General features: G+C 35.6%; 2 protein-coding genes across 5 annotated transcripts in view; one reads left to right on the plus strand and one right to left on the minus strand.

The window, feature by feature from the left end:
• The window catches only part of LOC100265941 (uncharacterized), a 39,673-nt gene that overhangs the window by 8,920 nt on the left and 5,673 nt on the right, over positions 1-25,080 (plus strand). The window contains exons 1-6 of one of the 4 annotated variants that reach the window (XM_059735625.1): positions 518-970; positions 4,867-4,938; positions 5,469-5,558; positions 11,460-11,502; positions 13,997-14,103; positions 22,375-22,470. In XM_059735625.1, coding sequence (XP_059591608.1) covers positions 806-970; positions 4,867-4,938; positions 5,469-5,558; positions 11,460-11,502; positions 13,997-14,103; positions 22,375-22,470 — 573 coding nt within the window. In that variant the 5' untranslated portion in view covers positions 518-805. Of the gene's footprint in view, positions 1-517; positions 971-4,751; positions 4,824-4,866; positions 4,939-5,468; positions 5,559-11,459; positions 11,503-13,996; positions 14,104-22,374; positions 22,471-25,080 lie in introns of those variants that run through there. The other 3 variants (XM_059735626.1, XM_002278686.5, XM_002278721.4) reach the window with 3 other exon arrangements.
• On the minus strand, positions 6,797-7,898 carry LOC104877596 (uncharacterized). Its single transcript, XM_010646184.3, has 3 exons — positions 7,451-7,898; positions 7,119-7,323; positions 6,797-7,038 (listed from the first exon to the last, which is right to left on the minus strand). Exons 1-3 carry the CDS (start codon positions 7,851-7,853, stop codon positions 6,855-6,857), a joined length of 792 nt encoding a protein of 263 aa, XP_010644486.2. The 5' UTR covers positions 7,854-7,898; the 3' UTR covers positions 6,797-6,854.

A 25,080-nucleotide genomic window follows, 5' to 3' on the forward strand; every position in this document is an offset into this window, starting at 1 on the left:
CCATAACATCCTCTACACCTTCTTTGACCACTTGCCCTTGCAACCTTTTAAGCAACTTTTCCACCTCTTTCAATTCCCAATCGTTTATCTATCTTGTGAACATTGGATTCCAACAACTTGCTTCCCCAATCCATTCACGCATCTGATCTACCTAGGTTTCTTTATTAGTGGTTATTGAGAACAACTTATGAAAAGTCACACCCAAGGGTTCCTCCCCACACCACCTATCCTTCCAAAACCTCACCCCCCTACCATTTAAAATAGAAAGTATAATTAATGTTTAACTTATTCATGACCTGCAAAAGGAAGAAGATATCATAGATGTAATTTATTTATTATTGTGCAAGGATATGGTATGGTTTGAGTGACAATTTCTGAAACTTATCCACTTTATACCATTTTTTTATTCTTATGAATAAATACAATTCTTTCTTAACTATTTTTAATTTATTATTTAAGTTGTAATGGGAAAAAAGGGGTAACAATATAACATTAATTTAACTAACATGTAGTACTAGCCGGTGACTCAAAATGTGACCCTAAGCTTGTAGTACCATCTCTCCACGCGATTATGAGGTGCGTCAGATGCAAACCAATGAAAAGAAAATAGTGTGCCTCGAGGGTTTGACACCTCCACCCACGAGACACACACGTGGAGCTCAGTCTTTTGCTTGTCTACAAATGGAACCTCTTTCTCTCTCTTGAAAGAAATAACAAAGTAGAACCGGTGAGAAAGTGAAGGAAAGTTTGAGAAATAGAGAAAGAAAGAGAGAGAGAAGGGCCTTCGATCTCTACATCCCCGACCATGTCGCTATCCATGAATGCCCCCTTTGGAGGTTCAAGTTCTTCGGTGGTGAGCCCTACCGAAGCTCAGATGAACAAGGATCAGAAGATGGCATCTGCTGAGAGTTTGGTTCTTGAACTTATCAACCCCGATCTTCGTGAAAATGCTTTGCTTGAACTCTCTAAGGTAGGATCATTCTCTAGATTCTGATTCAAATGACATCGTTCTGTTTTGGTTTGATTTTCTTTATTATTTTTGTATGTTAAGGTTTGTTTGGTTGCTGAGAAATTGGGGGGCATTGAATGATAATTAAGATTCTTAATGGAAGGTGTGGTTGAAATAGTTGTGGTGTGATTCCAATTTCTTTTCTTCTCAGCAGTGAAACTGGACATTCAGCTTTGAATCTCTAATGGGGATTTTGGTTTAGAAACTGTATTAATCATGGAAAGAAATTTTTTTTAAATGTTAATTTTGTTGTTTTTGTCTTTAATTATTAAATAGCTATGTTTAGTAGATGAGATACTTTGGGTGCAGAGAAAAACCAAGGCAAAGGTAAAAAAAGGAATTTTGAGTCTTGTGTGCTTTGTTGTATTAATTTCCAAAGAAAAGGAAACATATGAATGAAGCTAAATAGTTGTTAGACTCGACTGAATGGAGATCTTTAGTCTTCCTATTACCAGGCAAAATTTTAAGATTCCAAATGCTAGTTTCTTTCTCTTTTCCCCAGTAAAAATGTGAAGTATTTGGTGAAGCATTTTAAGCATGCTTTTATATGTTTTATGTTGGTGGAAAAATGTGTTTGGAAGGGTTTTTTGTTTTTTTTTTTCCCCTTTTTTTTGGAGTTGAATTAAATTATTCTTTTGTTTTTCCAGTTAGTCTTTTGGCTTTTCGGAATCAGAGGAGCCTCCAATGGGGCACCTATTACCTTTGATTTTGTATTGTTTTGTTCTTAAGTTTTGGGAACTCGGAGCAGCATAAATGACATGCAAACTGGTAAAATAGGCACACATTGTTGGTTGTGGCTTTTGAAGTTACATGTGATCTCTGCTATTTGATTTTTGATGGTTTTACCTCGGTTAAATGAATTCATGGGCACAAAAAATTGTGATGATGCATTGTTAATGGGTTATGGATTATGGTGCGGTTTTTGTCCATTACTTTGAGAATTCTAGCAAGGTTTCCTGTGAGCTTATTGGACGAGAATGGTAAAATGAGCTGGTTGCTACTCTTGAAATGGTAAGGATAGGATATCTGGATAGGATATCAAAAGGCATTTATTCTGATGGGTGGCAGGGGGTTTCCTCCTTGTCCAAAATTCTACACTAGATGAAGGCCTTACCAGTGGGTTGCACCTCTACTTTCATGTATTATTCAGTTTTGTGGCTGTAATTGCCCATGTTTTGTGCAGGTTCTATGTACATTTGCCAGTAGGCTTTGAGTATCCATTCCACAAGTCCTGTTTTCTTCCATCGCTATCAATTGGATTGTTTTGTGCAATTATTGTGCCATTTTTTAACCTTTTATCCCTCCCTGATTTAGGGCTTTGATTAACTCTTGCTTCTTCTTGCATAGTGTCTCAAGTTCTCTCGTTGTGATCGATTTAGGCCATTCATTTTCCAAGTTTGTTCCACTGATTTCCTTATATTGTTTGAAAAAATTCTTTTGGTTGCACAGGTTTGGCTGCATGGATTGTTGTGGCCTTCTTGTTGCCTCGCAGATTTTTCTTTTGCTCTTCATTTTAGCATTTTTTTGCATATTGTATACACCATTGTGCATTTGTCACATTCAGAAAACTGTTTCCTTGTCAGTGCCTTGCTACCTAGATTTGGTTTAATTGGAATGCTTTTGGTACCTAACAAAATAATTGGTCTCCCCATGTTAACATGCCTTGCCCTAATTGTACTGATAGCATCAGTTTTTCCCTTGTGAATAATGAAAGACATTGAAAATGGGTTACGTGGTGCATATGTATATATAAACACCAAAAAGAGCACCAGTGATGATCACCAAAAAGGAAAAGACTTACAAAATGTTGTATTAGAGATAAAGTTACAATTTGAGGCTCAAGGGAGGCAAAGAGCAAAAAGGGTTAGCACAGATGGCTGTTAACACCGAGTCCATATTTATCTGCTTATTTTACCTATAAAAAAAAAAAACCCACTCCATATTCTTCAACCCCTCAAAACATCTTCTATTCTACTCTTTCCAAATAGATTACATCAAGCAAGGAGGTGCCATCCTCCCAAACCTCTGCAAAACTGCTTATATTTCCTTAACTGACATAGGGAGCATGCTCAAAACTCCAAACAAAGAAAACACCAAATACCACAATTGCAGGCTAGTCTGCAATGAATAATAATGTAATTTGCTGGTTCCTTATCCTGCTTAGAAAGGAAACATCAACCAGCTAAAGGTCATCCCTGTTCCTTAAGCTGGTTCAATATGAGGATTTCATCCCAAACTGGCCCTCAAGTCCGAGGATGTTGATGGAATCCAAACCTTCTTCATTTGAAAGGAGCCCTGCTGTACTGAATTGAAGCAGATAAAAAACTGAATCAATAATTTGCCATTCTTTGCTGACCACCAGCCTATCTTGTCTGAGCAATTACCCTCAAAGTTACAGCCTGAACACACTAATATTATTATGTTAGTGTGCGTGTTAATGTGTAGCATATATGTGTATGTACTTGAGATGTTCTCTTGATAGTAGAGAATGGAACACATGTTTTTCAACGTTGTGCACTATGGGAATAGCCAATACAGAGAAGTTCAAGCTAAGGCCTTGAACTCATGCTGCTACTCCCAAGGGGTGTGGATCAGGCAGCTATTGCTGCAGGTCAGGTGTTTGAATTTTCTGTATATAACTACATTTACTTTATCACAGTCATCATCCAAGAGTTACTTCACTCAAATGTTCAACACTTCAGGACATTTGGCTAAATGTTGGCATTCTTATATGCTTACTGATGGGTGTATAAGCTATCAATGGCTTATTTGTTTATGGTTGTGTAATGTCTTCATTGGCATGTGATGCAGCTGGCTCCATGTACTTGCACAAATATAATGAAATTAAGTAGAATTTGTTTGTTTCAACTGCAAACTAATTATGGAAACACTATGGTATCTTTCTGCTGTTTGTTGTTGTGAACTGTATGACGTAATTCCAAAGGAACATGAAATTGACTTGTTGGTCCCAAAAATGACTTACAAACAATTCTTCTGGACTTTTCCCAGAAATAAAAACCTTAGAACTTTTATGGATCAGTAAAAGAATGGATTGAAAAAGTTTTGCATGTAAGACTCAAGGTATTGGTTTTGCATGTAAAACCATTATAATGATTCATAATATTTTTATGCTGAAACAAGTGGAGCCCTCTTTTGCCATGTAGACTTACATGAAGTAAAGCTGAGTAGTTAAATCTGCAAATTTATGTATAGGCGTAGCCATTATATTGATTTTTTATTTAATATGCATAAGCTTATTGAGCATTTGAAGTACAATAGAATTTGCAAATAAGTTTAGATACATGTCTAGCACTATTCTCACATCTATATTTGACCTACCTGACTTTATAACTGCTTTAAAATTTCAAAGATTGTTCTATTTTTTTTATTTTTTTTATTTTGACATTCTTACGTGTTAGCCAATTCAAGATATCTCCTGATACCATTGGGTACATCCAACTTAATTATTTAGAAATCATTCTACAAGGATGGTTATCATGCCTTGAAGCTTGTTCCTTGTAGTCCTTTTCTAATTTTCTTTTTGGGCAAAATCAATACCGGATAGTACTGTTTCTTATTTTCAAAATGAATTTCTAGAGATAAGCGAATGCTTTTGTTTTTTACTGGATAAATTCATATATTCTACTCTCTTTCTTTTCTTAAGTGGTTTTGGTAATACCTTTGGTTCCGGATTTTTGCACTACAATTATAAACTCGTGTCTGCCCTTGATTTTATTTTTAGAACAAGGAATTATTTCAAGATTTGGCTCCTTTCGTGTGGAATTCTTTTGGTACTATTGCTGCACTCATACAGGTATGCCTAATAAACTTGTTTTGGTTTTTTGTTCTTTCTTTAGAAGAGAGAATTATTTCAAGATTTGGCTCCATTATTGTGGAATTCTTTTGGTACTATTGCTGCACTATTGCAGGTATGCTCTATACAGTTCATGACAGTACTTGATTCAGTTTCCTTTTTGCTTGCTATATCATTTAATGTGCTAGCTTCCTTTATTGTGCTTTTACTGTCATAGAATATTTGCTAAGTAGTTGATATCTGGCGTGATTCTGAAATTGTAATCTGAAATAGGTAAGAATGGATATGCATCAGTGGGGAGGGCAGATATGGGAAATAAAGTTAAAGCATTTTTTTTATCTGGTTTTAAATTTCTTTGTACTCCTTTAATGTCTCAATAACTTAGAAAATGGTAAAGCTGTGCCCTTGCTTAGGTAGCATTAGGTTAATTCACATGTTTCAATTTTATTTTATTATTATTATTATTATTATTATTATTATTATTATTTGTATTTAAGATGCTCACTCTATCATTGTTTTTTTTTTTTTCCTTGAACTGGAAAGACTCAACTTTGTTTCTAATTTGGAAGTTCTCTTGTTTGTAAGTCAGGTTGGCTATCAAGTTTTCTCTTACTTCATTGCCCTTGGAATTCTTATTATGTGCAGGAGATAGTTTCAATTTATCCTGTTCTATCACCACCAAATCTAACTCCAGCACAATCAAATCGGGTCTGCAATGCACTTGCCCTTCTCCAGGTCAAATATTTTTTCTTATTAAGTTCCCTGTTATAGCATTTTTGTCAAAAAAAAATTTCCATACATTTTATTTATGTTGCACTTGTCATTGTAAAGTCAGCTCCTTGAAAAATTGCCCTTAAGACTGAAGTGCTGTTGGTTCATTATTGTTTCAATAGAGTCAAATCTGTCAAAATGTTTAATGATTTTGGTCTTCACCTCAAACATGGGGGAGTTAATTGCTTAACATAATTAGTGTCCTATTTGACAACTTTTGACAGTGTGTGTGCCTGTCTGAGTAAGAGAGAGCACTGATCCTTGATGTTGAGGTGATTGGTGGTTCAATTGTGGACATTGGCTGGTGGCAATTGGAGTTGCCAAGTATATCCAAAGTTAACATATATGAGTTTGATAGACTTCTTCTGTGTACGGTTGTTCTTTGGATATATGAAATCAAACTAAGAATTTAGAACCCCTCCATTCCCAGTGCAATCCTTTGCCACCCGAGACAGACCTCTAGGGCTTGCTATACTTCATTTTGTATTGATATTGGTTTAGCAAATACATCTGAGCCAGAAGCTTAATTTTCTTTTATCAGAGTATACTTGGTTGTAAGCAATGTTTTCAGAACCGGACCGGTCATTGAACCGGAAAAGTTACCGGTTCACGGTTCACCGGTCGGACCGGCGGTCGAACCGCTATCGAACCGGTGACGTCATAAATATATATTTTATTATTTTATATATTATAAAAAATTAAAAAATTAATAAATTCTATGTAAATTTTGACAGCATCTACTTTGTTTGTTGAGTTTTGTCACAAATTTTTTTACCTATAGAAGTCATCAATTATCATATATGATATCTATAACACAATATAAGATGTTATACATTCACAATGTCAATAAACTCAATATTTATCAAATAATCAAACCATTACTATCCTATAATAACCAAATTATCAAAGAGTCGTTAACTTAACACATTGTCCATAATAAATAATACAAATGTCAACCATAGGTCCACAACACTTAACTAATTACTCAAAATAAAAATATAACATATCAATGTTTGAATATTCATGAAGTTTTTTGCATACTAATAAATATAAAATTCATGTCTTCATTCATTTTGGAAATTGGAATATGGAGATTGAACATAAGCATTTGGAAAACCAAAGTTCTCCACATCAAGCCCTTCTATAGCCACGTCACCACCATCCTCATCATCTACAAAAATATTGAATATATATCAACAATAAATCATTTTTAAAGAAAAAAAATATAATTATTGAACTTTTATAAGTTTAAATATTTTACTAACCAATGTGAGAACTTGAACCTTTCACTTCATTTATTGGAATTGACCCTTCTTCATATAGAAGATTTTCCAATTCTTCAACATCTAACTCTGCTGGTTGATCATCATCAATTACCCAAAAATCGGTCTCATCAATGCATGCATAGTCAATTGGATCATAGATTCTTTTCTTGTTATAGAACCTAAAAAAAAAAAACATATAATTATTCATAATTGTGAATAGAAGAATTTAAATTCAAAACAACTAAGAAATCATTTATACCGATTTTTTAGGCGCAAATTATAATGAACGTATACAAGATCATTAAGCCTTTGATGTTCCAATCTATTCCTTCTTTTGGTATGTATACGTTCAAAGACACTCCAATTCCTCTCACATCCAGAAGACGATGCGGTTTGGCTCAATATTAGAATGGCTAACTTTTGCAAATGTGGTGCACTGTATCCATGTAGCCTCCACCATTCATCTAATTACCATTTCACATTAAAAATAAGAAAAAAATAAAACACATTAGCAAGTTTAAAATATTAAATAGTAAGTAGGTAACTAATAAAGAAGAATAAACATACTAATAAATGATAATAATATTTTACCAGGTTGAAGTACTTCACGTGAAGAATAAGCAAGTTCTCTTCCAAAACTTCCCAATCGATCACGAAATAACTTCATTTCATTCATTGTTTCAAGCTTGCCTTTCAGAACTTTCTGATCAATAACATCCATGACACCTCCAATAACATTTGGCTTATTACAAAAGTTTTCCTGATCATATTGGAAACATGGATTCAACCAATAAGCTGCTGAATGAATGTTTTTCTTTAGTTGTTGATCCCAACGTTGCTTTATGATCTCCGTATAAGGCTTGTATAGTCTTTTGTTGTAGTTAAACAATTTCTTGATGCCCAAACGAACCCTATACATGCCTTCATACACATATCCCATCGAAGGCCTCTCATCACAATCAACAATACGCAATAAGCGCATTAGTGGAGACATAAGATTCACAACAATCAAACAATCATTCCAAAATCTATTATCCAAGATGATGGAAACTGCAACTTGGCTTTTATAATCCTTTGAATATCTAGAGTCCACAAAGAACTTACTAGTCACCAAAGCTTGCAAGTCATGTTTATGATCATGAAGACTCTTGAGTGCAATGAAAGTAGTAGCAAAGCGAGTTGCACCAGGTCGCAGAATCTCTGTCCATCCTTCCCTTTTTCTCAACCAACTTAACAAAGCAACATGATTATACACAAAAATTGTCACCTTTGATGCACGTCTTACAAGTTCAGCAACATGGTCCATCTTACCAATATCCTTAAAGATCAAATTAAGACAATGAGCTGCACAAGGTGACCAATTAATGTGTTTATGCTTCTGAGAAATCAATCTCCCCGCGGCCACATAATTTGCTGCATTATCAGTGACCATATGAACTACATTGAGTGGACCAACCCATTCAATCACCTCATCAAATAACTGAAACAAATTAGTTGCATCCTTGACAATGTCTGAAGCATCAACGGATTTCACAAATGATATTCTTTCAGGACAATACACAAGGAAGTTGATGAGTGTTCTTTGTCTATTATCTGTCCAACCATCACCCATTATTGTACACCCAACTTTTGCCCAAATTGCACGATAAGAGTCCACAAGTAACTGAACTTCCTTCTTGGCATCCTTTAAAAGATTAACCCGTAGTTGATGGTAATTTGGACCCTTATATCCAGGACCAATTGCAGATATAGCATCCAACATTGGCTTGAAGTAGAAGGAATTCATTGCATTAGTAGGAATGCATGCATCATAAAAGAATCTCTCAACCGCCATATCCGCTCTCCAAATAGCTTATTTCCCAGCTAGTACACTCCTCATGGAAGGTTGAGCTCCTTGAGTATTTCTTGGTGCAAAATACTTATCCACTGTTGATTTTTTCCTTTTTCCACTATTAGCTGCCATAGGACTTTGCATTTGTTGAACCTCTTCTTCACCTTTTGCCCCATCCCCTTCAAATTGTGACACATTAGGACCATAAGGATTTCTACATTCATATGCTTCTTGGGCTGCTTTCTTAGAATTCACAAACTCTTGCAAAGAATTTTCCATTCGAAATTTTACATCTGGAGGAACCGATTTACATGGACCAATATCTCCTTTCACTCCAGCAAGATGTTGTTTCATTCTATGAATACCCCCACCTTTTGTAATCTTTTTACAATACAAACAAATAAGAGCTTTCCTTCCATTTGCATATCTTTCTTCAGAAACATGCTCCCATGCAAGATCGATCTTACTTCTAGTTGATTGAGAATTGGTAGTTGAATCTTGACCAGAGGATGGAGTCAAGTTTGATTCCATTTTTTATTTCTCTATCAAATTACTGAAATTAGAAACAAAAATCTCACATTAACGTAGAGAATGGAAGTCATCAACCATTTAATGATTTATAATCAAGTCATCAACAATTTATAACAATCATATATCAATTGGTAAATTTATCTAAAGGAACAACCGTCATTATAACAAGCATGAGATATGTCACATTCCAAGTGTGTCAATTATTGTGCATCAAAACAACTAAAGCATCATGGGCATAGACCCAATAGATTAAGGCCCATAATGCTTGCTTAATTCAGAAGATGCTCAAACCATGTGGTTTGGAGATTTCTTAATGCAAATTAAAGCTCCAGCCAGTAAAGCATATACATCCTGGAAACCACCCAGAAGGATTGAATTTTTGAATTTGAATTTTCCACTTTAGAGAAAAAGAATTGAGCTTCACTTGTTGCATGTTGGTTTGTCACCGTTAAGGATACCGCAAAAAAAAGATCCGTTTTTATATTTTTTTAGGTTACTTCACAGTAGGATTCCCACTACACCAATTGGGATATTGATTAATTAATTGCTACTTTAAAATTAATGAAGATAGCAAGCAGAAGGAAGTGGGCACTTCCCACAAATTAAAAACAACAACGGCTAGTATGTATGGTTGCCTTCTTTGCTAGACCCACTTGGAGGTTAGGCTCAAAAACGATTCCTACTTCCACACAAATTGAGAATCAATTCTCAAATCCTGACAAATCCATGGAAATGAGTTGGTAATAATGTGGAATTAGATTTTCCTCTCTCTAGCTGTTCATGGTGTTGGTGGAACATTGAACTTGAACACCAGTACAGCTCGGGCCATGGCTGGTGGCTTAGGGGCAGGGCAGGGCAGCTTCACAAAACTGCCATAATGATCTATGATGTCCATAAGGCAGGGCAGTTTCAAGTGAAAAGGAAAAAACAGAGCAACGCAGCTACTCACTGTGGGCAAAGGGGCAAACTCCCACGCCGGGGCGGGCTACCAGCTGAGAGAGGGGGGGGGGGGGGAGCTCTCTTGGTGTCGTGGGCCGCCGGCGGGACCTTGTGAGTGTCGCTGCTGTAGACCGTCGGCGAGATCCCTTGGTGTCGCGGGCTGGAGCTGGAGCAAGATCCCTTGCAGCGGAGCTCTCTTGGTGTCGTGGGCCGCCGGCGGGACCTTGTGAGTGTCGCTGAGTCGCTGCTGCAGGCCGTCGGCGAGATCCCTTGGTGTCGCGGGCTGGAGCTAGAGCTGGAGCTGGAGCTGGAGTGGGATCCCTTGCAGCGGCGCAGCCTGGAGATGGAGATCTCCTTTGCTTAAAATAGGACTCCAAAACGGCGTCATTTTGATGCCAAAAGCATCAAAACGACGTCGTTTTGATGTTGTTTAAAAAAAAAAAAAATTAAAATCAATTGAATCGGCTGGTTCCCTTGGAACCGGCCGGTTCGTCCGGTTCACCGGTTGGACCGCCAGTTCGACCGGTCCGACCCCGGTTCGATCCCCATCCGATCCAAATGAACGGACCGGACCGGTCCAGTGACCGGCCGGTCTGGTCCGGTTTTTAAATCATTGGTTGTAAGCTTAGGATCTTGAGCTGAGTATGGTTAAACTATCTGCCAATCAAAAAAAAAAAAAAAAAACAAAGTACTATGGTTAAACTATTCCATTCAATGTGGGTGGTTAATTTTAGGCCATGTTTGGTTTCTAGAAAATTCAAGAGTAAGAAAATAGAGAGGAAAAATAGAATGAAAGGAAAATAATGAAAAATAAAAAAATATATGAAGTCAATAAATATTTTAATATCCTATTTCAAATTCATTTCACTTATTTAACTCTTTTACATAAAGATTAAATAATTTGAAAATGCACAAGCTCCTAACTAATTTTAATTCTTTTTCATTTTCTTTCGTATTTTTCATAGTAAAATAAAAAATGAGAAAATAAATTTCTTTACTATTTTTTTTTCTTTCCTTAGTACTTTCCTGGTACCAAACAAAACCTTAGTGTTTCCTTAACATCTAGAGCAAATATGACTCTGGTACATGTGTTGAGGTTCATTAATCATGTGTGCATTGGTATTCTGCTGTTCTAGTATGATGCTACTTAATACTTTTATTTATTTGCAGTGGAATTACTTGCTTTGACTACAATGAATGAAGGTTACCGAAGTTTTTTACAGTTACCATATTCTTTTGTTCATCATTTTGGAGGCATTACTGATGCTTCTTATATTAATTTTATATTTTTTTTAACAGTGTGTAGCTTCTCATTCAGAAACAAGGATGCTGTTCCTAAATGGTAATTTTCTTTAATTCTGTGCTTCTTTATTTTTTCTATATTTTTCCAAGTTTTTAAAAACATTTTTTGATGGGCAAGTTGTGCAAATCTTTGTTGAATAGTAGTTGAAATCGACAATACTTTTTTACTTCTTTAAATATTTTTCAGCTTCTTGATGATTTTATTGTACTTTTGTTCAAACAGTGGAATTGTTGTATAGAGAAACATTGGGACTGTTTAAAATTTTGAAATGACTTAGAATTGAAATGTAATCATTGCATTTCATCGAAGCTGGAAGCTTTGTTCCAATTGTTGTAGATATTCCAATCCTAGTATATTCTTGAAAGTTTATTATCTCTTAGCTAGTCATAGTCTTTGTTTGACTTGGACAGATATTTTGATAAGCAAACAAAATAAATATATTAATAGGGCCTAACAAAAAGTGTATCAAAATACATAGGTTGTAAAAGGACCCCTTCATGAAGATCCCAATCAATCACATGGTTAGGGAACCTCCATCTATGTACATCTTAACCTGCAATAAAAGGTTACAAAGAAACATGAATTTTAGTGTTTGATCAAACATTTCTTTGCTTGGAAGCGATCTTTGGTTCCTCTCTTTCCATAATGGCCAAAACACTCACAATGAGATAACCCTCTAGACCTTCCATTTTTTTTCCCATAAAAGAACCATGCCACTGTAAAAGGGTTTCTCTCACCAAACTTGACAGTTACCCATGCAACCTTGAAGAAGGAAAATATAAAATTCCATAATTCAAACTCTAGCACAAAGTAGAAGGATGCAATCTATTTACTCTTTGTCTTCCGTACAGAGGAAACACTCATTCACCAAAGACCATCCTCTCCTTTGCAGCTGATGCGAAGTCAAAACCTTTCTCCAAGAAGCTTCCCATGCAAAGAAACCTACTTTAGTTGGAGCCATCAAATTCCAAACAGCTCTCATAGGGACCTACTTCTGCTCTTTCCTACCATAAAAAAGTGTAGAAGGATGTGACTGAAAATTTACCCTTCTCTGCATCCATCCATTTCAACCCATCTTTCTCATCCCTTCTCATAGCCTTACCTTGAAGCCTTAAAAGGAAGACGTTAAACCTTTCTACCTCTGAATCATTTAAATTCCTTGAAAAGTGAGGGTTCCAATGCCCTCCCTCTCGTTGTTGATCACAAATGTCCACCAACCAAGGACTCTTTGTCAAAGCTATGGGATATGAAGAGGGAAAAGACTCTTAAAAGTTGAATCACCACACTAGTTATCTTTCCAAAATTTCACCCTTCTACCATTTTTGATGTTGAATGAGATTTTGTTGTTAATATTCCCCCAACCTCTCCTAATGGTCTTCCACAACCTAACCCCAAAGAGGGGAAAGACTCTTTCAGATGGATTTGCTAATTATTTTTCTCTACTTTGATCCATCTGAGGTCATATATGTTGTTTAAGTCATAGCTCACTGTGTCTTTGTCTTGGCCAACATTCTTTACTATTCATAATTGTTTAGATCCTTAAATTTGTATAAGACTTTAACCAATGTAATATGCTGCTTATGCCCCATCAGGACTTCTGATTTTAGTTAAAGAACTGTGTTAACGTTCCAAGTTAAGCTGTGAATGTCAATTTCACTTATTCCTTCTTCTTTTTTCCAATTGTTTCATTAATGGTAACTAACTAGGATATATATATATATATATTTTTTATCAGAACAAACTAGGATATTAAATTTACGGTGGTTGTAGAAGCTCCTACTTCTACAGTTCCATTGTCTTGATGAAAATTGCCTTGATGAACTATTGGTGTATTATAGATGTATGCAAATTGACACAGATAATTCCATTATGGACACACACACACACATATATATATATATAGATATTCAATACACATATGCTATACTTGTACATGCTCATTATTTATTCTTTGGGATATTGGTTAGAGACTTGTTCAAATGTTGGAGCTTTTGGAATTACAACATTAATTAGTGGACACATTTTTGTTGACTTTATGATGAATCTATGCATTACAATACTGTATTTTGTTAAGTTGATTTCATTCAAAACTCTAGTATCCAAAATTTTCCTATATGATATATTGAAATTAGTAATGTATTATCTTCCTTGAAATTGGTTGATAGAGCTTTATATTTCACTCTTTTTGAATATAGATGACACCCACATTTATTGATATCATTTTATCTATTTGCAAATATGTGGAAAAAAAGAAAAAAACTTCTTATATATGATGTATGATTTACGAGCTGATATGTGAGTAGAAAAATCAGCTTTTAGGAGTTAGTAGAGTTAGTAGAGTCAAAGTTCGAGTCCAACAAAGAGTTAGCTTTTTGCTTAGGGTAAAGATATATGGGTTCCTTTCCAGCATCTCCAAAGGCGATTCATGTCCATGTGCATGCGTAAGCATGTGTATGTGTGCCTTATGAAATTTAATGATTTGATTCTACTAATTTATCTTCTTTTTGCTAACCAAACTTTTTCTCCTTTGCAGCCCACATACCCTTGTACCTGTACCCTTTCCTCAATACCAATAGCAAATCTAGGCCTTTTGAGTACTTGAGACTAACTAGCCTAGGTGTTATTGGTGCTTTGGTGAAGGTACGTTGTCCTTGCTAAGTTATAGTTTTTAAATTATGTTGTTGTTCTTTCCATATGACACTAAAATATTTTGATTTTTAAAGTTGCATTTACATTTGTCATATATGATATACCTTGTGAAAAAGGTTGATATACCCAATGTTTTAAAATGCTAAAGTTGGTCTTGAGGCATTTTGCCTAAATGAAGCGAGGCTTAAGCCTCAAGGTAGAATGAGGCATAAGCCTTAACTTAAACAAATAAAATAATAAAAAATTATCAAAAAAAAATTACTCATAACATTACAATAAAATTGAATAATACGAAAGACAAACTTTATAATGATAAAATTAATTAATTTTCATTGTTAATAGTTCCAATTTAGTTCCTTTTTCTCTCATAACATTTAGCTCTCTCATGGTTTTACCAAATAATTTTCAACATTACTATTACTATCACTAGGATCCTCCAGGGAATGTAATTATATTCAATTGCTATATTATCCTCCCCATTGATGTTAGTATCCATCCATCCCTTTTCTTCTTCATCCACCCATAGTAGTGGTATCCATTTTTATCTATCAATAATCAAGTAATCTATGAGACAAACCACTAGGAGTGTCAACAATTCTCTTATTCTTCTCAATCTCTTTTTCCCTTCCATTTTAAATGTTAATTGTAAATTAAGTAAAACCCTATTTTGTAAAAGGTTGAACCAAGTGGGGACCTAATACAAAATTCATGAAATCTATATTAGAAGTCCACAAAAGCATTGATGATAGAATCCATGAAAACTCATTAAATATTGAGACTTAAGCCTTTTATAAAATATATACCAAAAGCCCATAAAGGCCCAAAACTCTTTGGATATTCGAGGCTTAGGCCGCAACAGCCTTGAGGCTATACCTCGAAGCTATAAGCCTTAATAGAGTGAGGCTTAAGCCTTAATTACCTTAATTAGAGGCTATAGCCTCAAGGTCTAATTTGTAGAGCCTCAAGGAGTGCCTCAAGGAATAAGCCTTAATAGCCTTTTAAAACTTGGGATATACCCATATTGTAGGGACCTCATAAACAAGATCCATCATGTGATTTGGGAATAAACTAAAATTTAAAAAGAAAAAAAGGAAGCTATAATTTTATTCTCTGGTAGAATTTATTTATTTATTTTTTAAAGGTCTCATAATTATTAGAGTGTAACTTGGGTGGGTTAGGTTGGTTGACAATCAACTTGACCTCACACCAAGCTTGAAGCTTATTTTCTTGAATCTCAACCTAACCAAGTTGTCCAATCCTAACTTAATTTGAGTCTATTTTCTTGAACTTGAGTTAGGCTCATGTTAGTAAATATATATTTTGGAATTTGTTGAATTAGTTGAATGAGCTGGTCATAAAATACTTATTTAATTATGAATTGACTATTTAATAAGTTATTAAATTTTATGTCTGTTTTGAAGACATTTGAAATCTTAGTAGAAGAGGTCAAAGGCAAGCTGTTAGGAAAGATTTTGGAAAGGGGTAGAGGCTTTTCCAGTTGGATTAGATTTGGTGAGCTAAGTCTCTTCCATCTTTTGGATGGAGTGGAGTTATGCAACTGAGGTGATGGAGGGAATCCTTTCACCAAGCAATGGTTGGAAGGTAGAAGAGCTTATAGGGTTGAATGCTATTGTAATGTCGCTAGAAGGTTGATACTTGTTCGATGCCCTCCATGGAGGTGAAGAGGTTTGTACTAGTTTTCCCAAAAAGGAAAAGTCTTCCAGGGGGTTAAAGTATTTTGGTTGGGAAACCTCAAAACTTGTGAGTGGCCTCTTGCTCTCAATTCAGTAGAAATGTTCCGTTGGTTGTAGGCCAATTAAAAGAGGGAATCTTAACAAGGGTTTCCTCTAATGAGTCTTTTGTAGACAAGGTGAAGAAAGGTTTAGAAGCCTTCAAAAAGGCAAAGTGGTTTCAAATGGAGGAAAAGGAGGTTTGTCTTAAAGAGGAATCTTTGAAGAGTTGTCTAATGGGATGATGGGGAGATTCTTCCGGTTTGGTGCTGGAGCTTTAGAATTATAAGAAATTGGCAGTTCACAATTGGTGCTTAAAAAAGGGAGTTGATTTATTTCTGTTAGGGGGAGTTCTCATCCTTTTCAAATTTGATTCTTTTGAAGATGCAAAAGAAGTGATGCATAGAGATTTAAGGAGGTTTCTTAACAAATTGTCCCTGCAAAGATGGTCGTTGAAGATGGTGTGCTCTCGAAGTGATTTACATGCAAAGGAGGTTTGGGTTACGTTGGTAAGGCTACCTTTGCATTTGTGGGAGATGACGTTATTTAAATATCTAGGGGATTGTTGTGAGAGCTTCGTTGCAGTGGATGAAGACATTGTAAGTCGTCATAATCTCCAATGGACAAGAATTCTTGTGAGATTAGATGGCAAGAAGGTTCTTGGTTCCCTTCAAGTGGTGGTGGGGCGTTTCTCTACCATTCGATTTAGCTGTGGTGGGAGGCCTCGCCTTGGTTATCTCAGGTTGTAGCCAAGAAAATTGAGAAGCAACAATAGGTTAGGGTAGAAGAAGGTGGTGGTGATCTACACACTAAAAAAAAATGTTTGAGAGAAAGCTTGGTCTAGCTATAAAAGCTCAGAAGATGTGTCAAGCTTGGGAGCCTTTGGGGGGTTTGTAGTTGGGAAAGCAGTTGGTGGCCTTGAAAGTCATTTTCTCTTGGTCTTTTTTATGGTGGGTGTAGGCCTAGAGTTTTGGTTGGGGCTACTAAAGGAGGCCCATTGCAAGACAGATAATGAAGCGATTTTAGGTTGAGGTTGTATTGATCCAAGGATGGATGGTATGGATACTAGCCCTTTAGTCCATGACGATTGTGGATTAGGCCTTGCCTAAATTTCTAATTGAAGGGAGTTAAATAGCAGACCAAGGGAGGTAGGTTAGGCCTCAATTGGTATTAAGGGGCCTAAGGGTTGTTTTAGTCTCTCGCCCTCGAAAGGAGATTGAGTTGAGGGCTATGGGAAAGACTCTAACCTGAAGTCCAGGCGCCCTGTTAGAGAGAAGTCTCTCTCGAAGTTGTGCAAAACAGAAGCTCTAGTTTTGAATCTAGATCTGGTGTCATCTCCAACTATTTCTGATGGTCCAAAGGTGGTTTGTGATGACGATTCCCAATCTCTGATGGCTTGCCTATGCCCGAGGAGAGAGTGTCTTCTACTAATGCTGCTCTTTTATTTGAAGTGAAAGGTTTCTCTGGTACGTTTTCATCTTCAGTTTGTCTGATAGGGGAAAAGTCTTCTTCTTTAGCTTTTTCTATGTCCAAAGACTAAGGATGAAAATATCGGTAAATACAAATATGTTGGTACTTGGATTTTACGGATATATCATAAATATCGATAAAATATTGGTGGATATTTTGACAAAAATATTAATGAGGTGGAAATTGTTCAAAATTCATGTAAATGCTTGGAAAAACTTCAAAAAGTGATAAAATATGCAAGAATACACATGTTAAAATTATTTTCCAAATGTAATTGGCATAAGTATGGTCAAGGATAAAAATATTAGTAAACACGGATATGTCTAACTTGAAAATATGTTTAATATTAAAACTATAATCTATTTAATTCAAATGTATTCAATGATGTAAAATAAATTATGATACATGCATGATTTTTTTTTAATATTTATATTCTTTGTATTTAATTATCATATAAATGATATAAAAATGACTTGTAAAGAAAATTATAATGGTGGTTTTCTATTTTTGGCAATGAATTAAATGAAATTTAAAATAAAATAATTAGAATTAATTTATTTATTTAAATATCCTTTTAATATTAAAACTATAATCTATTTAATTTAGTAATGTTTGTCCATATGCAATAAAGAGCAGAGTTGGCCTAGTGGTTGTCAAGTGTTCAATTTGAACCTTTTAACCTGGGTTCAAATCCCTTTCTTGTAAATTTAAATCATTTTTATGGTTTGACTGAGTTGACTAGGCAAGAAAGCAAAAGGAGCAGAGTGTGATTTGACTGAGAGGAGTGGAGCGTGTTTTGACCAAGAGGAGTGGAGCCTAGTTTGACTAGGCAATAAAGCAAAAGGAGTGCCAAAAATTGACCGAAAAATTAGGAAATCCCTAGAAAAATTGGCGAAAAATCGGCAAATACTGAAATATCTTTGATATATTAGTGATTTTTCCCAATTTTTTGTGTAGTTGAGCTTTAGGTGTGGAATTTTGTGTTGACCTCCCCCGATATTTGAAATATTGTCGATATTTCGGCGATATTTCCCGAAATTTTAAACTTGCCAAAGACAAGGGCATTTCTCTAGGAAGAACTAAATGCTTGGTTCCATGGAGGGAGCAGGATGTTGGACTTTTAGCAGAGGGCAAGGGTGACGTTTACAGGCCTTTGTGTATGATTGTTGGTGAGGGTTTGGATGTGAAATTCCCAAAGAATCAACCTAAAGATGCTAAGACTGTGAACCTAGAAGTGTGTAGTGGGGAAGGGACTTCAGGTTTTAGGAGCTCTAATAGGGGCCCGTTGGAAGTAGAGAGCCTCTCCGATCTATCTTTTCAGAAATTTATCTCTTTTATGAAGTTTGTAGGACTGCCAATGGATGGGCATGAGAAGGAAATTGCTCCCCTACCGAGAAAGTTAGAAACTAGAAAGGGTCACAAAGTTTTGGTTGCAAAGAGGAGGCCCTGCCCTCTTTCATGTCCTGCTTTGTTAAGGAGCTTCGAAATTTGGAATGTTCAGTTCATTAATACAATTCAAACAAAAAAAAGAGTTGTAGGTTGTGTTTTTGGAGTTGCTATTGGTTAGCTTAAAGGCTAGGTGTTCGGATTTCCTCATAATTAGAAGGATTATAGAAGAGGAGAGGATTGGAGTTCTCTTACCTAGTTTTAAGGTAAGGGTTTTAGGGTCATGGGCTTTTTTTTGTAATTGCTAGGGGGCAGAAGGTGGTGCTTTCAGGAAGGGTAAGGAAGAGTGGTTATGGTGGTAGTAGGGTGAATTAGTCTGGGGTTTCTATGTCTTTCTAGGCCTTTATGGTGATGTCTTTTGTATTAGGTGGTGGTTTGTTGTTTCTCTTCCCTTTTGCTTGTATTCGGCAGCAACTCGTATACTATGTGTGTACTTTGTGTGCCTTTATCAAATATTTTTAATATATTTTCTTTGTTTACCCATTAAAAAAAATGATGAGTTGGTTGTTAAAGTGATTTTAAATCAATCTACTACCAACTTACGTTAGACATATGTCTAACAAGGAAGTGACAATTAAATATTTAAACTAAATATGAGAAAAAAATAATCAAAATGCCCCATTTGATAAGTTTAAAAAGTTTAAAAATATTAAATAATTTATCATTACTATTTTATATTTTTTAAAGTTTATATAATATAAAAATAGGTTTAAGTTGTCAAACCCCCAACTTAATCCAACCCAAATTTTAATTTAGGATGATATGTTTTGCCTAAGCCCAATTAATGAGGATAAATCTCTTAAGATCTATTGAAGAAAAGATCTTTAACATCTAGAACTCATTTTTGTTAGAACTCTTATTATGAGAAGTTTGTATGAAGTAAGTTTCTAATTCTAAAAAAATAGTTTCTATTTTTTTCTTTTTATTTTTTATTTTGTAGAAGATTTAATTATTTTAGGAAAGGAATAAGAATCTTAATAAGTCACTACAAAGTTAAGTTCCTATTTTCATTGTTTTATTCAGTTTTTAAAGTTTTTAAAGTCTAATAATAGGGCTAACTAAGGTAAAGCAAGATAATGAATGTATGATGAATAATATTATGTTTTTTTATTTTTTTTTTACATGATTGCCTATATTTAAAGTTCTTTTTACATACCTTGCAACTTTTAATTGTTAGACTCTATCACTTGGTTTTCTTGTAAGTGAGACTCCTAAAAGGTCTTAGTAAGACTTTAGGGTTTCACATCTCTCTTCTTTGTTTTTCTTTTCTTGTCCTTTTTTTTTGTCTTGTTGCTATAATTTTATTATCATTCCTCACCCTAAATGCTAAAAGATTAATAATTTGGTGCAACTACCTGTCAAATTTCTACAGTCGTCCTTCTTTCTTAGTCTTTCATGATATAATAATAATTAGAATTTCCTTCTACTAGGAGATTTAAGAGGTTCAAAGCTTTCTTCTGCAACAAACCTTCCAAAATGGTTAGAATCTCTATATCAATGGCTAAACCTTAACCCATAGGTTTAGAGAATGCTTTTACTATTATGCCAAACTGATCCTCCAATCCCTTGCTACTTTGTGTTTACCCAAACAACACTCATCAAATTTTAGCTTAACAAAACCCATTGGAGGTGGGCACCATTCAAAAAGTCTTTCCTTAATCAATCGACTAATTTTGCAAACAAGGTTCCAATTTAATAGAATAAGGCTCAAAGGGATGTCTGCAAAAGCTTCCCTAGCAAATGGCTAAAGGGAAGAAGAGAAGTAAAACAAGTCCCAAATTGCTTCTAGAGACATGTAACCCACTTTGTTTGATTATAGACAATTGCCCTTGAGTTGTCCTATGTTACTGTCTATTAGGAAACCCTGGATTGCTCCTTTCCCAAGCCTTGGATCATTAGGGTGGATGAACTCCTATTCTAGGTTCTCTAGATCTAAGCATAGTGGAAACTTGGCATTTAAAAACCAATATAGATACCATAGATCAAGAGAAAAGTGTCATACCTATGATTTGGATGTTCCCAGATCGATTCTTATTAGTATTGAATACTTTAAATTTGTAAATGATCTCATAAACTCAACAATCATTCACCTGATGACTCCTTCTTGAGTCTAGGCATTAAGATGGTGGAGATCTCAGGGCTGGAGGCTAGGACTCTCTCTGTGGACTGTAGAAAGAGAATGATAAGACTAGAAACCCTAATCCTTAACAGGTATTTATAGGCTTCCTACTAAGCTTTAATGACTTAAGTCCACAATGGGCTTAGGTCACTTAATCCACCTCAAAAAGGTTGTTGATTGATTAATCAACCCAACAAGGCTCCAATTAATCAATTAACCCAACCCAAAGATACCGCTCACCTACCCTTGTTCAATCTTGCATAATTACTAAAATGCTCTTTTGCATATAATTGAATTAAAAACTCATCCAACCCCCATAAGTCGTGTCATCAAAGAATATGAGCTTGAACAAGGACCACTGAGACCTATATGATAGTAATAGCTCCCTCAAAATTCAATTTTGAAGTTGACTTAACATCCCACTACAAAAAGTTAATTGCACTCTAGTACCCTATCTATATTACCATGAGACACCAAGTGTTCAGGTCCGTGACCTACTATCCATTATATATAGTCTCCTTATGAACTAGTCTTCTTTAATCTAACAAGTTGAAAGCTATTAGTCTTTTAAGGGTACCTGTACAATCCTTGAGTTACAGATTCTTATATTATGTGATCAAATGACATACTCTAGCTTACTAAAAGCATATGTCAAATTCCATTAAGGAATTATTGCAAACTCATAATCACACATCCTTGGGATCACTCGAAAGGATACACTATCTCAAAGTTTATAAGATATCATGGTACCTCTATTGGAAATACTTGTTACTACCAGCTTCCATCAACAATGACCCAATCTATAAGGAATATATAATCACTTTAGGATTTTACCCATAAGTCAAAGCTACTTAACTTTTGCACATGCTCAACAGCTTGGTGAAGTCAAGGCTACCTAATAGTTTTATGTTATGACTCACCATAGACCCTATTCAATATGTAACCATATACGCTAATACACTCGCCATGGGAATCCCATCCTGATGATCAAGACCAATCATTCCTTCAATTAGGAGGAGGTGCACTACAACTTCAAATAAATTGTCTAATTCCACGAACCGGCTATGATCAAATCATCTACTTGTAAGGAATCCATGATTTGGATTTTCCGTGCAACTTTTAATGCACTCAAGTCATGTATAATGCAAGAGATGTTATACCAGAATGCTCATAGAGTATAATGCATGAAATGAAGATATATAAAAGTGAAATTGAAATATCATTAAATGAATAATGAATTTCAAATCTGTTACATCATGTCATGCTTTTAAGGGCTCTATCTTAACACTATCTTCAAAATATTAATTACATGTCATATGTAATTGCATACCCTGTGTGTGTGTGTGTGGGGCCCATCAACACACAGAAACTATGAATGTTGTGAGGCTCTTACTTGCATTAATTGCTATATTGTTTGTATTGTTTGTAAGGTTTGTTACTCTTGTGATTCCAAGTATTGCTGGTTATTACCTTTTTTATTTTTTCCCCTCTTTCCAGGTTGATGATACAGAAGTTATTAGTTTCCTTCTCTCAACAGAAATAATTCCGCTGTGCCTACGCACCATGGAGATGGGGAGTGAATTGTCAAAAACAGTAAGTGCCCAGATTTTATAATTCTCTAACTTATGAAGCTTGTACTATTTTCTCTCACTACCTGTTGCAAAAACATCATTTTTTTAGGAAGATAGAAATGTATTTTCTCTCATAAGACTATTTCTAAGTGTTGTTTGCTTTTATTAAAACATAAACACCCCTGCAGAGATCAGTAGTTCCATTGAGGTCAATGAATGGCTTAGCTGCCTATGTCAGCATTTGCTGTCATTGGCTAAAATATACTAAGAGCATGCTCATCTTGTTGATGGATATGTTATTAGCATGTTAGGACCAGCATATTTCATGTTGATATTCTTTGCTATCTCGTGGATGTTGCGATGATATTTGAGGATAAGACTTCATTTTTTTTTCTTATCAAAGACAATATACAATAATGATTAAAAAAAAAAAGGTACAAGAAAAGGATGAGGGTTCATCCCCACAAAATACTAATCAAAGTAAGACTAAACACTTCCACTATACAAGGGGAACTGTACACAAAGGTATAGGCTACTTAAGGATAAATAAAGGTAACATCTCTGCAAAACTAGATTCAGCTCCTCTCATTATTATCCACCCCATTTGATTTACAAACTGAAAGCCAACTGAGTTGAATAACATTGAGTGGAACGCCTCTAAAGGTAACAACAAGAGGCCCACAGGGAGGAATGAAAATGAAGTAAATCTCACATCTCTTCCCTCCACTTTTTCTCAAAGACCCTAGCATTTCTCTCTTGCTATGCAATCCAAAGCATAATGAGGCAAGCAATTTGCCAAAGAGTTTTGCCTTTGATGGAACTCCCCTCTAAATGAGATGTCATCATGTCATGCATTCTCCTTGGCAGAACCCAATCTATCTTTGATTAGACTGAATAGCTTGTACCAAAGCCCCAATTTTAACTAGCAATTTAAAAAGAGATGGTCAATCAATTCTTCACTTCCCATGCATAAGATGCACCAAGGACGACTAAGGAATTTGTTAAGGTCTTTTCGATTGTAGCTGTCATTGGTGTTTACCTTCTTGTGTGTTACTAACCAAGCAAAGGCCTTGACCTTTGATAGAGCTTTTTATTTCCATAAAAGTTTGGCTAGAAAGAAGGGGATTGGATTTGATAAATTGGACAAGGCTGTGAAGAGAGAGAGAAAAGGGAGAATCCCTAATTATTGTTATTGAAAAACTGTAAAGAATACACATTGGACTTGGGTATATATATACATGCTAGTGGGACCCACAATACAGTAAAGAAAGAAAAGGAAAAGGAAAAGTAAATAACCTAAATAACTATGCATTATCTAACACTCCCCCTCAAGCTGGAGCATATATCTTATATGCACCAAGCTTGTTACAAATGTATTTAATTCTAGGACCTCTGAGAGATTTAGTAAAAATATCTGCTAGTTGATCATTTGAATTGGCAAAACTAGTCGTCACACATCCTGATGCGATCTTCTCTCTAATAAAGTGACAGTCAACTTCAATGTGTTTGGTCTTTTCATGGAAAACTGGATTGGATGCAATATGCAAAGCGGCTTGGTTGTCACAGATGAGCTTCATTTGTTCATCCTTTCCAAATCTCAACTCCCGAAGAAGATGTTTCAGCCATATGAGTTCACATGTTGCCAGAGCCATAGCTCGATACTCGGCTTCAACACTAGATCTGGCCACTACATCTTGTTTCTTACTCTTCCAAGATATTAGGTTACCTCCAATAAAAACACAATACCCGGAAGTGGAACGTCTATCTGTGGGTGAGCCAGCCCAATCTGCATCTGTGTAACCAACAACTTGGGTATGACCTCTGTTCTCGTACAACACACCTTGGCCTAGTGTGCTTTTGATATATCGAAGAATGCGGATTACAGCATCCCAATGGCTATCACATGGGGACCGTAGGAATTGACTAACAACACTTACAGGAAAAGAAATGTCTGGACGAGTAATGGTGAGGTAGTTCAGTTTACCTACAAGTCGCCGATATCTCCCAGGATCTCCTAAAGGCTCTCCCTGTCCTGGTATAAGTTTGACATTTGGATCCATAGGAGTGTCTACCGGTTTACAATCTAACATACCGGTTTCTTCCAAGATGTCTAAAGCATACTTCCTTTGGGAAAGAACCACACCGGAACTGGATTGAGCTATCTCAATCCCTAAGAAATACTTGAGTTTCCCCAAGTCTTTAGTCTGAAAGTGGGTGAAAAGGTGTTGCTTTAGGTTTTGAATACCATTCTGATCACTGCCTGTAATGACGATGTCGTCCACATAAACTACCAGATAAATACACTGCCCCGAAGAGTTATGATGATAGAAAACGGAATGGTCTGCTGTACTGCGGAACATGCCAAACTCCTAAACAACAGAACTAAAATGGCTAAACCATGCTCGAGGAGATTGTTTCAAGCCATATAGAGAACGGCGTAACCTGCACACTAAACCAGACTCCCCCTGAGCAACAAAACCAGGTGGTTGCTCCATATAAACTTCCTCAGCAAGATCCCCATGAAGGAAAACATTTTTAATATCTAACTGATAAAGAGGCCAAGAACGCATAGCAGCCATGGAGAGTAAGAGACGAACAAAAGCTATCTTGGCAACAGGAGAGAAAGTGTCAC

The sequence above is a fragment of the Vitis vinifera genome, chromosome 19 (assembly GCF_030704535.1).
Source record: "Vitis vinifera cultivar Pinot Noir 40024 chromosome 19, ASM3070453v1".
NCBI classification, from domain to species: Eukaryota; Viridiplantae; Streptophyta; class Magnoliopsida; order Vitales; family Vitaceae; genus Vitis; species Vitis vinifera.